We start from the raw sequence: 16,694 nt of genomic DNA, 5'->3' as shown, positions 1-16,694 counted from the left end.
TCTAAAAGTGTCTTTTAGGAGTTCTGCTAGTGGTATTAAGACCTTCTTTTGCATAAACAACTAACACCTTTGCAGGGATGCAGATTTACTTTGAACTTGCTTCACAGTACTTCTCCTTCAATATTATTCGCAAAACAACATCCTAAAGGTAATGACCATTGCACAATTGTTTGCAGAACTTCATTACTGAAGAGGTGCTGTGCTTGCTGGGAAAATGATGTGTGCTTGCTATGCGGAGTCTGCAAAGGCTGGAATCTGCATGGCAAGTCTTGATGGACTGATCTTGAGCGGTTCAGTTTTGTGGCTTTCCTTAGAGGTTGTGGTACTCTCCAAACTGAACACTGAGATTACAAGGGCATTTATTAGGTCACAGACGACAATTTCAGCACAGAAACAGAATAGCATCAGTAAACAATACATATGATGGAAAAATGATAAAGGTTGTTCTAAACCTAATTATTTTCTCTTATGGCTGTACCAACAGCAACCTGTGCTTTTTGTTACTGTCTGTCTCAGGCCTCACATCAGAGAGGGGAAAAAAAATTGTATGAGCTTTCTTGAGATCTTACTCATTGTAGAAACATGCTAATATCACGTTTGGTCTGTTCTGTTATGATCTGGCAGTTTTCTGTTAGGTTATGGGGACTGGCATTTGTCTCCATTTACCTAGATGAACCCACTGTTTTCCACGGAATTGGCTGTCAGACTTGCACAGCCCACTTTCCAAAAGGCAGTTTTCTGGTATCATTACTGTGTGGTAGGGAGGCTTAAAAAATAAGAGGTAGATTAATGTAGGGAAGGAATTTTGTGAGAAACACGCTCACTGTATTGAATTTTAGTCAGGAGCAAATTCGGTGGAGCAAAGAATATTTATTACAGTGCTGGGAGTTACACAGGGGATTTCTCCTCCTGTGGCTCATTTTTCCTTTACAAATGCCTGTTTTTATTTCGTATTCCTTATATTTATTCATGTTTCTTCTTGGAACATAGTTTGCATAATCAATAAGTTTTCTGAACGCAACCCAACCCCAATTACATAATCAATGAGTTCTTGGAATGCAACCCACCCCCGAACACGCCCCCTCCCTTCTAGTGGTGCAGGCGCTATGCTTCCTCAGGGGTCTTCTTGGTAGTCATCGGAGGGAGGGTCAAAGTCTTTATCACCATGTCCTTCTTGTGGCTTCTTCATTCTGCATACTTCTGTGGTTATCTTAGCTATCTACACCACCCTTTTTTCTGCAAGGGTTCGGTACTTTCAACTGTTGCTTTTGTCTGATATCCTAGCTAACACTATCCCTTTTCCAAACGCATAGCAAGCACACACCCATCTTAGCTGAAGCCATAGCAAGCACACATTCATTTTAGCTGAAGCAAAATTCTTTTGCTAAATTACTTATTACAATTTAATTCCAGATTTTTATTTACATACTTGTAACTCCATAAAGTTGCAAGTCAGTTGTGATACTGTCAACACAGAGGGAAGAAATCCCCAATCCCTATAGTATCTATGTATATCGTCTTATACCTGAGATTACTTCTCTGTTAGTGCACACAGCCAGGTTACATTCAAAGTCCATGTTAGCTGAGTGAGAGAAGAAACAGAAAGGACAGTAGCCGAGAACCACCTGGCATTGCCACATTAGAAGCGATCTGCTGGAGGAGCGTTTGTTCATCTTCCACACAGGCTCAGTAATGTTTGCCTCCAGATTTCACTTTTTTTCCAGTGCAGAAACCGGCAGATGTGCTCCAGGACAGGCACCTGCCATGGGGGTGCCCCTGGAGCAGCGTGTGGGGAACCCGTAAGGCCTTTGCTCTCAGGGTACAACCATGGCATACCCTTGCCTGTCATCTTGAAGAACGCAGCTAAGCGAGCTGCTGGATAGCTGTAAGGTGGGGCTTTTTTTCCACAGATTTCAGCCTTTTTTTTTTTTTTTTTTTTTTAGAGGCTGCGGCCTGGCTGGCAGGTTGGTGAACCACGACAGGTGGAAAACGCACCCAGCCGACACCTCTTTGCATTCACCTGTCGCAGTAATGTACATTTTATTTGACTTCCCCCTCTGAGATCCAGAAAGTAATAAAAAAAAAAAAGCGGGGGGGGCTTTATTTCTTTATTTTTACTTTTTTTTTTTTTTTTTTTACGGTTCCCCACGAGAACGCTGACGAGAGCCGGCGCCCTGAGGACGCCCCGCGCAAGGGCTGTTGGGAGGCGGCACCGCCCCGAGCCGCCGCCATGGAGCTCTCGGAGGAGGCGCTGAGGAAGCGGCTGGGCAAGGTGCGCGCGCCAGGGTGGGGAGGGGGCGCGCGCGGGCGGGCCCTGCGGGGCGCGGGGCGGCTGAGGGGGAGAGGGGAAAGGGGAAGGGGAAGGGCTGTGGACAGGTTGTGGTTCAGGACGCAGTAAGGCGCCTGCAATGGGAACCTTGCTCTGCCTGAAGAGTTACTAATTTTCTTGGGGATTTTTTTTTTTTTTTTTTTCTTTTCCCCTGGCAATCCCAGCATTGGTACCTCCAGGCTTTAGAAGAGCAGATTTTATAGCATTCCTCTGAGGTAAAGGCGTTTTAATTCCCATGTGGGAAACTGAGGTGTGCGCGTTGAAGTTTTGGGCATGCTAATTAATTTTAGGTGTAGAAGGAGAAAGGTCTCTATCTGGCTCGCCTCGTAAATCATCTGATCTTTAGAAAAGAACTAGATTTTTAATAGGAGTACCTCATTTTGCATCACAAATAAGAAGGGGCTCAGCTGGGGAAAGATGGCTTTGATTTCACAACCACATGTATCAACACTTCTGAAAATGTGTTATGTTGTGTAGACATTCCTAACTTGAGCACCTTTGATTTTTTTTTATTTTTATTTTTTTTTTGCTGCTTGAATTCACAGTATCCTGTAAGATTGACTGCGGAGAAGCTGACTAAAGGGTGTTTCTTTTCAGCAGCTTTGTGTTTTCTTGTACAGAGTAGGAAATAGCTGTACCATCCACGTAGCTGTAGTATTGCTGCTGTTTCTGTTGGGTGCCGTACTGAAGAGATTGTAGATCCCAGCTACTGCTTCGTGCCAAGTATTCCAGTACGGTGCAGAGCTCTTTAAGCCATTGTCAGGCTGCAGTTGTGTTTGCTTAGGCGAGGGTTCCAGGACAACTCCAGAATTCCTCAAATGAGAAGCAGATGCTCTAATCTAGGAAACAGAAAACATTCTTCCTAACTTTTAGATGTGGGAGGATGCAAATCTCTTGGAAGTTCAGGTATCAAGACTGGCTGGGGACAGTCTAAATGAAGTAGCAGTGATTTGTTCTTGCTGATAATTACTTCAGGTCGCATTTCAAGCATCGGTACCTCTGTTAATCTGTGGGCAGGTTTTCTGCAGCCGGGAAAGAGGGATGCATTATTTTGTTTGAATTTTCTCAACTCTCAAGAACAGCTTAAACATGGACAAAAAATTCCCAAAGGCTAATTACATATTTAATGTGTTTGTGGAAATTAACATCTTATGAAACTTTTCTAAAATGTGTACAGGTGCATCCGAATTTTTAGTAGTAACTGTCAGAAAGAAAGAAGTTGTCTTATTACTAAAGGCTTATATTTTTATACTGTTTTTAATTACAGTATGCGGAGGAGACGAAGTTAAGTCTCTGCTCACACAGCTGTAAAGGGAAAGGAACGGTATATAAGGAGTGATGTTCAGAATTTGAGTTCTAATGTAGCAACAGCAGACCTGTGATACCTGTAAAGCTTTTTTTTTATATCAAACTTTTTAGGAATTTATTTCACACCAAAACTATTTATAATATTACAAGTAATTATTACCTTCCCCTTCTCGTGTTTCTACTTTCTCTTGGTTCCTTTTCCCTATCTCTGGTAACAAAAGAAGAAGCCTGTGAAATAAAACATTTTTTTCTGATTATTTTTTTTCTCCCCTCTTCCCAGTATAAGTTCAGAGACCTGACCATAGAAGAACTAAAGAATGTTAACAAGACCTACCCAAACTTCACGTTCTCCATGAACACATACAGTAAGAACTGATACAGCTACTTTGAACTAATTGTGATTCTTCCTTTCCATAGATTCAGACTGTGTATAATAGAATCTAAATAGTGTCAATATCTTTCAGTTGTGTTCCTGTCTTTATTTTGACTTGCAGTAAAACTTCTCATGCCATGTGACTATTTTTGAAAGCTCGTCAAATAATGTATACATATAAAAACGTGACTAACTCACTAAATTTCATTTTATTTTAACTTGGCAGTAATTATAGAAGATTGATGTTCTTGTAAAGTCTTTATGCGTAATAGCATTTTTCCCATATCCCATGACTGTTGAAAACGTTTTGATGTCTTTAGCTTTCAGAATCCCTTAGCCTGACTGAAAGTTCCTACAACATGAGAATTACCCAGGACAAGGGATTTTCAGACTAATGATGTGCTTAGTTGTACCGATACAATTTTCATTAAGATTCCATTAAGGAATTTTCTCAAAGGGGGAGGGGATACCTTAGTAACATTTGAGCCTTGGCTCTTTCAGGAACTTTGTATATTGGTAGTTGTGGATGGGATTGTCCTGTCAGATTTGAAAGGATTTATTATTATTATTTTTTAAAATCACATTTTTAATTTCAGCCTTCAAAGATGGATCCCAGAAGGACCTCCTGAATTTTAGTGGTACTGTTCCAGTGAAATATGGTAAGATAAATCAAATATAATTTCCTTACCAGTTAACGCATTTAATTGTAAAATATGTTGGGTACTGCCAATATACTATGCAGCTTCTTTAATGGTGGCTATAAAGGATTTTGCATGAATTGACAGAAGCAACTTCTACATAAACAAGTGCCTTTGTGCACTCATAGATGCTGAAATTAGGTGGTATTAGATAAGTCAATTAACTATTTAAAAAAATCATGTAGTTTGAGACGGTGTAGGCAAACTCTTTGGTTCTAATGGAGGTTGCATGAACTCTACAAACCCTATGCTTGTGTAGGCAGTGTCCAAAAATAACTAGTAGGTAATTTTTTATTTTTAACTCAAAGCCTTTGAAGTATGAGGTAAAGCTCTTAATGGGGGCCTCTGTGCATCAGTTATTGAGTCCCGAAATAAGTGTGAAATGGGTAGCTGTAAGAGATTTCTTTGCCTGGAAAAGGGGACACGTTGGCTGATAGAATACACTGGGAAACAAAACAACAACAAAGCTTTATATTAAGAAAGACACAATCAGTAGTACTTCAAGTTGATCCAGACAAGTCTCCTTTTATTAAGTAGCCTAAGTAACGTAAATACTTTCCAGTGTGAATCTAGAAAGTGATCTCTCAGGCTTTTTTTCTTTGTTATTATGAAGTGTGAATCACAGGCACACATGCCTGGTTTTCAGTGCCTCTTCTCAATGCAGAAGTTAGCAGTGGCTTTTGCTTTGTGTTGAACAGGTAATTCCTATAACATACCTATTCATCTGTGGATTCTGGATTCTCATCCCTTTGCTCCACCCATTTGCTTCTTGAAGCCGACTGTGAACATGGGCATTTCAGTGGGAAAGCATGTTGATGCTCATGGCAGGATTTATTTGCCCTACCTGCAAAACTGGAGCCATGTAAGAGATGGAGTGGTTGACAGGGGAGGAAAATATTTGGGAATAAAACACGGTATCATGTGGACATCAGTGGAGAGGATTGCGTAGGGTTTGGGGCTTTTTGTTTTCTGTGGTTTTTGTTGATCTGAAATATGTAATGAAGAGAAGCAGAATGTCTCTAGAAACTGCAGTTTTCAGACTGAAGCAATTGAAAAAGGAAGGTGTAAGTAATTGTACGGAAAATTAATTTAAGCTGAAGGCAAAGGGACTGACTTTGTTATAAAGCAGTATAAGCCTCATGTGGACCCTTTGATACTTTTTCGTTTGTTGTTGTGAATAATTAATAATAATAATAATAGACCAATTGCTTATCCCTCAAGAAAGTTCAGTGGAAGTGTCTCTTTCAGCAGAACTCTGAAACATTAGCAGAGAGATTCAAAAGCCAATGCTGTTGCTAACTGATTTTATGCCCTGTAATATGACTGCCAGGCCAGTAAAAATGATTTGATGAATGCTAGTTTTCTGAAATGAATGGGATATATTTTTCATTATTGATAAAGAAATTCCCAGGCTTTTCTTTACCTTAAGTGTTTATGTAAGTGTTAAGGGTGTCAGTATTTATAATTTGATTAAATTTTGTACAGCTATGGTTCTCTATGAAATCATAGAATCATAGAATCAGTGAGGTTGGAAGGGACCTTTAAGATCATCAAGTCCAACCATTAAATACTGCATTTACTGCTGATACCACTATATGAAATAGCTAGTCAACTGTTTGATCTTCTGTATTGCTATATTTCAGCCTAAATCAACTGTAATTGGATTAATCAAGGAAATGATTGCAAAATTTGAGGAAGAGCTCCCTTTGTATTCACTGTCATCTTCTGATGCAGCCAGGCAATCAGAACTTCTCTCCTACATTGCAAAGATCACTGAAGGTGTGGATGTTTTCATATATTTGTTTGTAATGTTCTTACTCAATATCTGATTTTATTTATTGTTGTTACTTGATACCACAAAGATGCCTACACAGTTTTAATATGTGAATTTTTGGTGTTTGCATGTCCACGGCATTTGGTATTTTCTCTGTATAATCAAAAGTGCCTCTTTTTGAACCAACAGCTCAGATTTTTTTTATTTGAATAAGCATCTAATTTTGGATGTTTGTATTTAAGCCTACTGAAAAATGCTGTAGACTTGGTACTACTTATTTGTTGGAAATTACTGCAGCAAAACTCTATGTGAGATCTTGTGGAAGGGAAATGTGATTTTATTATAAAAAAGTTGATTTTACCCAATCACAGTCATTCATTCTCTCCAATGTCTTTCACTCATGCTCTCACATCCACTCACATCCACTCACATCACAAGCCCCGAGACCCATCTGACCATAATCTCTGATGTGCAACACTGAGGACAAGGAGTGCTGGCTCTTGAGCCTATACCATGTTTCTTGGGTTCTTCTTGTTCAGTGGTGACAAGCTGATTTCAGACTTGTCTTTTACACTCTTCGGCAGTGGATGCTATTTGGCATTTTTGCCTCATTACTTTATCTCATCCATTGTAAGTCTTGGGCAAAATTCCTGAATTTCACAGTTCTCATGTTTTCCTTATTCGGGTATTCTATGGCTCCAGTCCTGTTGTTCTTCATCCTGACACGTTTTCTTCAGGTCAGTCTTTTCTTCTTCCTTTTTTTAGTGAAATCATAGATGGTGATCTGTGCAACCAGTGCAAACCTTACCCTTTAACCCTTTCCTGCTGTTTCTTCTGGTAATTGTGAACACATATGTGCTTGTGAGCACACACATGTGTGTGATTCTAGCCAATCAATTCTAATGATTGACTTGATTCTCACTGTGACTATAATGTAGAGATTATTAATATTGTGTTACCAGTAACACTGGCTGAACAACCCCATATCTCTGTATTTTAATCAAATTCCATTTTGCATGTCTTCAAAATATGAAATATTTTACAGATTTTATGACCGTGGTATATATTCACACCTGCAACAGTGGGAAAGGGAGTATTTGTGTTTGTGTGGTCTTAGTGTCTAGCTTCTTGATATTGTTACGTTCATATTTTCTACTTAGTAAAAAAACATTCCTATCCAGGGAGGCATATTTGTGTTTTACACCTTGCAAGTTGTGGTGAATTTTCTGTGGTCAGGTTTGACTGCTATTTTGAAGAAATTTATGCAATTTGCATTAACTCTGGCACAACCATCATTCTTTAGGAAGCAGCAATACTTGTATTGATACCATGGGGACCAGTACTGAAGTTTGTGGTTTTCTTTTAATTGTAGGAGAGACTGACATGAAATCAAAGAGTAAAATTGGTGGAGGCAAAAATGAAGGATGTTTTAACAAAATTACTGTTGTTGGAGCTGGAGATCTTGGCATTGCATGTGTGCTAGCAGTTGCAGCAAAGGTATGTAATTATGATAAATAGCAACAGACCTGACTTAGAGAGGCTTCCAACCTAGTTCTATGCATCTGACACATAGAAATAACTCAGCAGTTTTAATAGCCATGTCACTGCTTACGTCATTTGCCTCTTCAGTTAACTTATGGACACAGAGAAGTGTTAGTTTCTGCCTTGTTTTCTCAGTCAGTTTTTTAAATACAAAGGGTTGAATATTGAATTAACTTATTTTGAAAACCCTTAGTTAAAGGATTCTTGCCTAAGTGGTGGCCTTTTATAATTGGGTTCTTCTAGTCCCCTGGAAAAGGGTTGTCTGTAGATGGTCTGTACTTCGTTATGGCTATATGTTCAGAGACAACAGTAACATCAACATCCATAACTTCCCAGAGATGGTTTGGTGAGACTTTTATTTGTTTGTTTCGTAATGAGTCGTTTTCCAATTAAACTCACTCAACTAAATTTTTTTTTCTTGTGATTTGACAGTAATTTTGGTCCGTAATTGTGTTTGTTTTATACCCATTACAACAAACACTGGAGTTGGAGGAATACTGGTTTTTATTCCTCGCATTTTGGTTTGGTTTATTGTTCTGCATTATTTTTATTCATACAGGGTGCTGCAGACAAGGTGGTTCTTTTGGATCTTTCTGAAGGTGCAGCAAAAGGAGGGACCATGGACTTGGAGATCTTTGCCCTGCCAAATGTGGAGATCAGCAAAGGTATTAGGTGTTGTTGCTGGAATGGGAGCGAGTACTGTACTGTGTGTGCTTGTGCTCATTTAAATGAGAGTAGGACACCTGGGGACATACAGAGGTTCTGGCATATAGGCCATCTTTTTAAAAAGATGTTGTTATCTTTTCATAGCTTCTTGCTTTTCTTACATCTTTTCAGGGCAAAATTGGGAAGGAAAGGTTCAGCAAAGCTTGCATCATTTTTATTTCAGGCTTTTTTCATTCTGTTTATGGAGGTCTAGAGGTATGTGAATCTGTAATTCCAGGGTAAGAGGCTAATGTTGAACTTGAACTCGCGCAGAAATAGAGAGGAGACAGGCTAGTACTTCAGTGTCCTAGGTGGAGAGAGGGAAGGAAGGGGGGAAAATATACGTGTGTTAGGGAATTAGAGATAGCTGTGAGAGCAGTGTTAAAAAGGCTGATAAATAAAGGTAAATTTCAAAGTACTACTTTCCTAGATTGGTGTTCATTAAACATGCACGTGGCCAATAGTTAGTTCTTAATCACTGCATATTCAAACAATTAGTTCTTAACAGTCTTGTCCTCAATTTGCTGTCAGTGTATAATTCAACAGAATCGATGCCATGTCTCCACAATTAGTGGTGATGGCTACAGTCTCTGATGGTCTTAATCGCCGAGGCTGAGGTGGTGTGGCTCCAAGCTCCTCCACAGGGGAAGCTGGAACGGAATTGAGCAACTTCCCCACTCTTCCTTGCTTGTCTGTGGTGGTTTTATGTTCCTTGTGCCCTTTGCAAGATGAAATTAGGGGCTTTCTTGTGCTTCTGAGGTAATACATCTTATTTCGGGGGCAGAGACTTGTTCTGGTTCCACCAGGCATCTTATCTACTTATTCTGCACCTGACATTGCCTGCTCTACATCCTTTGATCTTATCTTGCAGGTTTTACTGGTAGTGCATTTTTTCCCAAACCCTGGTTGTGCAACTGTACCACAAATCTCTTGTTTGTGCCTTTGTGGTTACCTATTACATACTTACATTTAGCTGTGGTGCAAAAAGTTTTTATGTTGTTGCTGGCTATGCTGTTAGCAGTGTTACAATATTACAAAATGCTTAAACACTGTTATTTTAGTATGCTTATACCTAGGTTTGGGGCAAGCTGGCATTAGTTAATCCTCCTTAGTATGCTTCCAATTTGTCACTGCACCCGACTTCTGCTTTGGCTTCAGCTGGTTCCAGAAGAGGTGTGACAGTCAAATTACCTTATTTCTGTGTCCCAGCTGATCACCTGTGTGGTACTTGGATATTCAGAGTTACCCGCTCAAAGCACCTTTGACTTATAAATTTCTACAGCAAATGTAGTTGTGTGGTTTTTTGGGCTAATAAACACGTCTTTTAATTTAGTTGTTAAATAGACTCTTGGAACACTTTTTATGGTTGTCTACGTGTCCTTGATTGTGCTACAAGATCAAAAATTATAGAAGATTCAGATAAAGGAGTAAAAGTCTTTCCCCTTCTTTAAAAATTAGAATAAAAATTAAGGAGCCTTTTCATGCATGTATTTTTTTTTTCCTCTCTTGCCAAGAAAACTTGGAAAAGCTTCTTTTTCAACCTCATCTAGATGTTTTCTGGTCTCTGCTCTGTAACATTGAACAAATTGCAGTCTGCCTTCTGTGTTCAACTATGAAACAGGAAAGTAGTTCTGTGGGAGAGCTGTGTTTTACAGTTGCTGTGGAAGTGCCCCAGATTCCACGTTGGGGGAGATAGGAGGGCAAGAACCCTAACTAAACTGGATGCTGCAGTTCAGCCTTTAGTTCAGCCTTAACTCTGTGTTTTGCATCCAAAACTCCATATAATGACATAAATTTTGAAAACATATTTTCTTTATATTTTTCAGATTTTTCTGCTTCAGCTGATTCAAAAGTTGTGGTACTTACAGTTAATTCTCTGGGTAGTGCTCAGACTTATCTTGATGTCATACAAAGCAATGTGGATTTGTTCAGAGGAATTATCCCAGCAATATCACACTACAGTCAGAACACTGTTCTCCTTGTTGCTTCTCATCCAGGTATGCTGGTACTTCGCCTAATGCTCTGTTTGTTGTCTAGCTTTCTCTTTGGCCCATTTTAAAAATACGTTACTACCAAATACACCCACTTAGTCAAAAATTCTTGCTACTCTGAAAGATGTTTTCCTTTTCAGCTTTGAGCAGGACACTGACTTTGAGGGTTTTTTCTTTACTGTTACCAAGATAAAAGAAAATAGTATACTTTGTTTTGTATAAAAGGTATGTATTTCTGTATGTTTCTGTACGTAGTTTCAACCTTACCGTATCTCCAAGATTAGCATCCATTGGCTGTTGTCTTGTCAGTTGTGAGTTCTATGTATATGTTTTTCCTGTGCAAGTAAGGATAGATGCATGTATGTTATATGTCATATGATCAGACTCACAGACAATTAATATACATAATGTAGTGTTGATAGTAAATATTGCAGCTCTGTTTTGCTAGAAAGTTTAAATCTGTTGAGTCAGTGATACTGTGAAGTAAGACAAAGCAAAAACTACTCAAAAGGGAAAGAAGTAAGTGTGAGCCTCTCTGTCCTGTAAATACAGCCCTTTTCTGTCTCTCACGTGCTTCTTACCCTTTCTATCATTTAGAGCTGTGGAGATGGAGAAAAAGAATACTTGACAAATGAAAAGAAATTAAACACTGGCTGAATTAAATTTAGAAGCTTGTGATGTTTTTGGTAGAGGGAAGCATGGTGACTCATTCTGAAGTTTCACTTGACTTCTCTTAAAACTTTACTTGAGCTGTGAATTTTCTTCACCTAGAATCATAGAATTGTCTAGGTTGGAAGAGACCCTTGGGATCATCGAGTCCAACCATCTACCCTACTCTACAAAGTTCTCCCCTACACCATATCCCCCAACACCACATCTAAACGTCTCTTAAACACGTCCAGGGATGGTGACTCAACCACCTCCCTGGGCAGTCTATTCCAATGCCCGACCACTCTTTCTGTCAAAAATTCTTTCCTAATGTTCAGTCTAAACCCCTCCCCACCTCCTCCCCACCTGACTTGCTGTTTTAAGTTGAAGTAAATTACTGATATGTTCTTACATGCTTATATATTTCCTAAAGTAAACAACTCGGTCCTGAGTTTTTCATAATTGTGATTCATAGTTTGGATTCATTGATTCGTTGTGTTGAATTTTGAGTGGTCCTTCATTGTCAACATGTTTTTCTTTCACATCTAGTTGAAGTAATGACATATGTGTCGTGGAAGCTGAGCGCGTTTCCCAAAAGTAGAGTTATTGGAGTAGGTGCCAACCTAGATACTGAGAGATTTCAGTATATACTGACAAACCTTTTGAAAGCAGAGGTGCTGGCAAAAGATGCTTGGATTATTGGTGAACAAGGAGAAGACAAAGGTAAAGTGATAATTCATTATGAGTATATAATGTCCTGGCGGTGCTTAAGTAATTGAGTAATGAAAGAATAATTGAGAAAAGTAACAAAGGTTGTCATAAGCAGAATGGTAGATTTTCATAATAATGGCTCTAAATAATACAATTTTGGTGTGTGCCCAAGACTGTAGACCTGGAGTGCTAGTAAAAGTATTCAACATTTGTCACGGGGAAAAAAATAAATATAGAGAATACAACCTCAAATGCTTTTTATCTGGTATAACAGTATAGGTTAAAAGTACTGAAAGATGAATGAAATGTATTACAACATATGGTAGGTTACTGCTAATGTAAGAGTTGTTACATATTACTTCATTTTTAAGCAAGTGTCTCTGGCCAGGTGCTACTATAGTTTATTTCAGCGGTCCAGGGAACCTTAGAAGGTCATCAACTACATTTGGGCTGTTGTGGGGGAAGGAAATTTGGAAACCTTGAGTTTTTTTTCTTCTCCTCACCTTATCTGGTACCTATTTTAGTCACTGCTTAGATGTGCATATAAATGTTGGTTGTCTCTATTTAGTACCTTCGTGGACCAATTGTAATTTAGTTGCAAATCAAACGGAAACAATGGCTGCTCGTAACTCAAGGGAAGAGGTGGCTAACAGGTAATGCCATTATAATATTAATTTTTTTTTCTTCAAGTTTGGGCACCTGGTATTTGCAGGGTTTTTTTGCTTCATCTCTTTTCATAAAGAGGAGGAATTTTGCTATAAACTATTCACACATTGAGTTTATAGGAAATTTTAGGTCTGAGTGTCATTCACTTTTATGTGAGTGTATATGCCCACTGTTTTTCTGAAGTTCTTAATAATGTTGTGCCATGATGATCTACGAGCAAGACAAGCTCTGAAGAATATACACTAGAATATTAGAGCTGCCAGTTCGATTGTGTGTTTAAAAAAAAAAAAAATAGACAAGCCTTCTGGCACACTCTTCTCAAAGCTTGTGTGGAAGCAGTTTGGATCAGATTACCTGATTTAAAGCACAAGTTTGGATCAGATTACCTGATTTAATTAGCCACGTATCAGTTACACCTCTTGACAGAAAAGGTAATTGTTACTAGTGTGGGTAAAATGTACATAAAGAAATTCTTTAAAGCAATTCTTAATTCCCTTCTGTTGTTTTCCAAAACAGAGAATCATGTTTTTATAATACACTTTACCTGATATGGTAGGCTTAATCTGTCTTTGGGGTTTTACATATAAACCAAAATAGGAATAATTAAAATCTAAACATCATGTTTTCCTCCTTTTCCTGGTTTATATAGAGCTATGGAAGTTCTAAAGGGAAAAGGTCAGAGATCTTGGTCTGTTGGGCTCTCAGTTGCTGATTTGACTGACTCTATACTGAAAGATAAAAGAAAGGTTCATTCTGTATCCACTCTGGCAAAGGTAAATGTGTTATTAATATATTTTGGTTGGCACTGTAATTATAGTATTTATACTGGATACGACCATTAATTTTAGCAGCACAGCCATCTCACTTAAAGTGTTCTGAAGTAGCACTACTTCCTTTACTTTCTTCCAACAACAGCTTTCAATTCTAGTCCAAAAATGAGCAAAAATCAATGATTATGTTAATCTGAAACCAATACTAAAAGTGAATTATTCTCCCAAAAATACAAGAGTCCAGAGGGAAAACACATTCAAGGTTGCTGACCAGCTTCCCTGGAATAGCTGGATGTGGCAAATTAAGAGAAATGTGTGTGTCACAGTTTCCAAGTGCTCAGTATGAGTGTAGATTTTTCCAGGGGCCAAAAGAGTTCTGTATTTTTTATGAAAGTATAAAATGCATTTTCTGCCAGTATTTTATTTGACCAGCTTTGAAACAGCTGCTTTTTTACTTCTTGATACTTTACATTGAGAAGATTAGGAAGCTATACTTAACTTTAAACATGGTTCAGTCTACAATTTTGAGTTTATCCTAAGAGCCTTCATCAAAGCATTAAGTCATGTCATATGAGGAAAAAAAACATGTAGTAACATTTGCTCGTCACTTGTATTTACAGCTTCAGAAGAATGATTTGCATGTCCCAGTGCAGGAAAGTTGAGCAGGCTGCTTTTTCTATCAAGTACAGACACGTACCTAATTTCATTGTTATGTTTTCAAGTAAAGTTTGTAACCATTTATGAACTAAACGCAGATATAGAGGAGTGACAAGTTTCTTACACTGCAGAGTAACTACAGAATGTAAAATTTCCCATACAGATCCTAAAAATAAACAAAATCTACAGTGTAAAGTTGAATTATAGGGATGTAAGTTTAATGAAGTCTCTCACAGAATGAATATGGGATCAAAACTTGAAAAGTATACCCCAGATAGCTCTCTTTGGCTGCATTTTTTAATTTCTTTTGTTCAGTCCTAAAAGAACTAATGATACTGTACTATCAAGTGTTCTTGCTTGTTCTATCTAAGAAACTGGTTAAACAGTGTTTTGTAGTATAAACTTTTGCCTGCATTATAGAGGCCTGATATTGGGTAACTCCTCCAAGTGTGACATGATTCAAGATTTTTTTTTATCTGTATTTTACAATTTCTGTACAGTAACGCATTGCACAGGATCTAAGATAACTGGAATTTGATCTATACAAAGCATGCCATGTGATGGAATATCCTTATAACTTGATTAAAATAATCGAGTTATTCTGTGTAGTTCTGTGCTTCAGACAGAGCCGAAACACGTAACTGTGTGACAGTGTTATTCACGTGTTGTTTCAGGGATGTTGCAATATAAACAGTGAAGTATTCTTAAGCCTACCGTGTATTCTTGGAACCAATGGAGTGGTGGAAGTGGTTAAACTAGAAGAAGATCAACTGGTGCAAGAGAAACTGCAAAGCAGTGCAGGATCAATTCATGACCTTCAGCAGCAACTGAAACTGTAAGCAAGCACGAGGCAAGCCGCTGTCTGCTCGCAGAAGTCGGAGATTCGCTAGGCAGAAAGGGTTGCTTGGTACATAGTACATATGGAGTTCTATACAAAACAATAAGTTTTTTTACTTTACTTTCAAAAAGCGCTTTGTCAGTTTTGGTTATATTATTTAATCCTGCACAGCACAGTAATTTCTTATTTGAAAAGTGCACTTTTGGTAGCCAAAATGAGGAGGGTAAAGTGCAAGAATGTTTTACCTGAATTCAGGTGACTTTTGCCTGTGTGTATTTTGTTGCTAATTATAGCCTGGTTCTTGGGTTATTCTTAGCTCTTTGCAGCTCATTAGGACACAGTCTAGGAGAGCGACTTACCCAGCTCTCCAGAAACTCCGGTGTTCAGAGCCCACTAGAACTCTGCCTCCTGGTTTTCAAGTGCTGCATCGGGGGCTTGTCTGGAAAATGGTCACGCTCCAGCTCTTCAGGGCACCGGGGGATGCAGTTCGGTAGCTCGGTCTTTCACGCCTATCACAGATGCTCTTATGTCAATGGACTCCTGCTTATTACTATGGGGGGAAAAAAGGCTAAAAGTATGATGTTAGCAGTGCCCTTCAAAACTGAAGTATTGGGTATGCATTTTTGTTCTATGCTTAATGATGTCTGAGACTTTCTGGTTGTGACTTGTTTGCTTTTATTCTGTAAGGACGTTAAGAGCTCTAAAGAACTGCAGTTCTCAGTACATACAAGCAACACTCTTACCCTGTGCAGCACTGGGACAGGTGCTCTTCCTAAAATGGAGGAGCAGGGGGTGGGCTTCAAATAAAGGATAAAATCGGATAGTTAAGTAATGCAGAAGTATCTGCCAGTTCGGGCCTTGATCCAAAGCCAGCTGATATCAGTAGCTTTCTGTCAGCTTGAGGAGAATACAGCTGCTCGAGAAGGCAACAGAACCTGTAACCCTCCACCTGTGACCCTCCTCATCAGGGGTGGCCAAGGGTGTGGTGAAAAAGCAGAATGTAGATTTTTAGATAAATCAAAAAGCAGATGTTTTTAAGATAAAGGCTTTTGGGGGGTTCTCACCTCTTGATTCACTGCATGGGTAAAAGACTATATTCATCCCAATTATACCTCAGCATCGCACTGCAGGCAGAGGAGAGGCGGGCTCCACTCCTGCTGCATACAGCTTAGGGACGTCATTCCACGCTTACGTTTTTGAGATGTGACTGGTTAAATATTGATGAAGCTTTCTAAGGAAAAGTAGGATCTGTGTCAGAGCGAAAGATCTATTCCTTTGTGCCTTCCAGTTATGCTTCACAAAAAGCCAGACTTACAAGGAATTCTGAGTTTATATTCATCTCAGAATTAAGATAAAAATAGAAAGAAAAAAAACTTTGTGGTTTTTTTTTTTTTTTTTCACGGAATACTTAAATTTCCTCTGTTGTGGTGGTCAGTGATAGGACAAAATTAGTGATGCAGGTGACCAACTTTGCTGCTATATTAAAAAAAAAAAAGGCACCCAAGACAATGGCTGGACCTTGGTTTTGTTTTTTTTCTCCTACTTTGGAAAAAATAGCATGAAATTATGGGTTTACGTTGGTTCTTCGAGGTCTTGTATTTAATCCATTGAGCACTTATTCTCATGTTAAAAGTCCAGGTGTTTTATTTTGTTTATTAATAGCTTTAATCATAAAAAGCTGCAG

General features: G+C 38.7%; 1 protein-coding gene across 1 annotated transcript; it reads left to right on the top strand.

The window, feature by feature from the left end:
• Window positions 1–2,230: 2,230 nt before the first annotated feature.
• UEVLD (UEV and lactate/malate dehyrogenase domains) lies at window positions 2,231–15,667 on the top strand (the record flags this gene model as incomplete). The annotated part of the gene is made up of 12 exons (XM_082485626.1): window positions 2,231–2,272; window positions 3,918–4,002; window positions 4,607–4,669; window positions 5,407–5,570; window positions 6,352–6,487; window positions 7,855–7,979; window positions 8,584–8,689; window positions 10,556–10,726; window positions 11,918–12,091; window positions 12,648–12,732; window positions 13,395–13,518; window positions 14,847–15,667. The coding sequence occupies 12 exons, from the start codon at window positions 2,231–2,233 to the stop codon at window positions 15,009–15,011; spliced, it is 1,440 nt and encodes a 479-aa protein (XP_082341752.1). The 3' UTR covers window positions 15,012–15,667.
• Between the last annotated feature and the right edge of the window lie 1,027 nt (window positions 15,668–16,694).

The sequence above is a fragment of the Vanellus vanellus genome, assembly GCF_965231255.1.
Source record: "Vanellus vanellus genome assembly, chromosome: 6".
Lineage (NCBI taxonomy): Eukaryota > Metazoa > Chordata > Aves > Charadriiformes > Charadriidae > Vanellus > Vanellus vanellus.
This window is presented reverse-complemented; position numbering and strand designations above follow the sequence as displayed.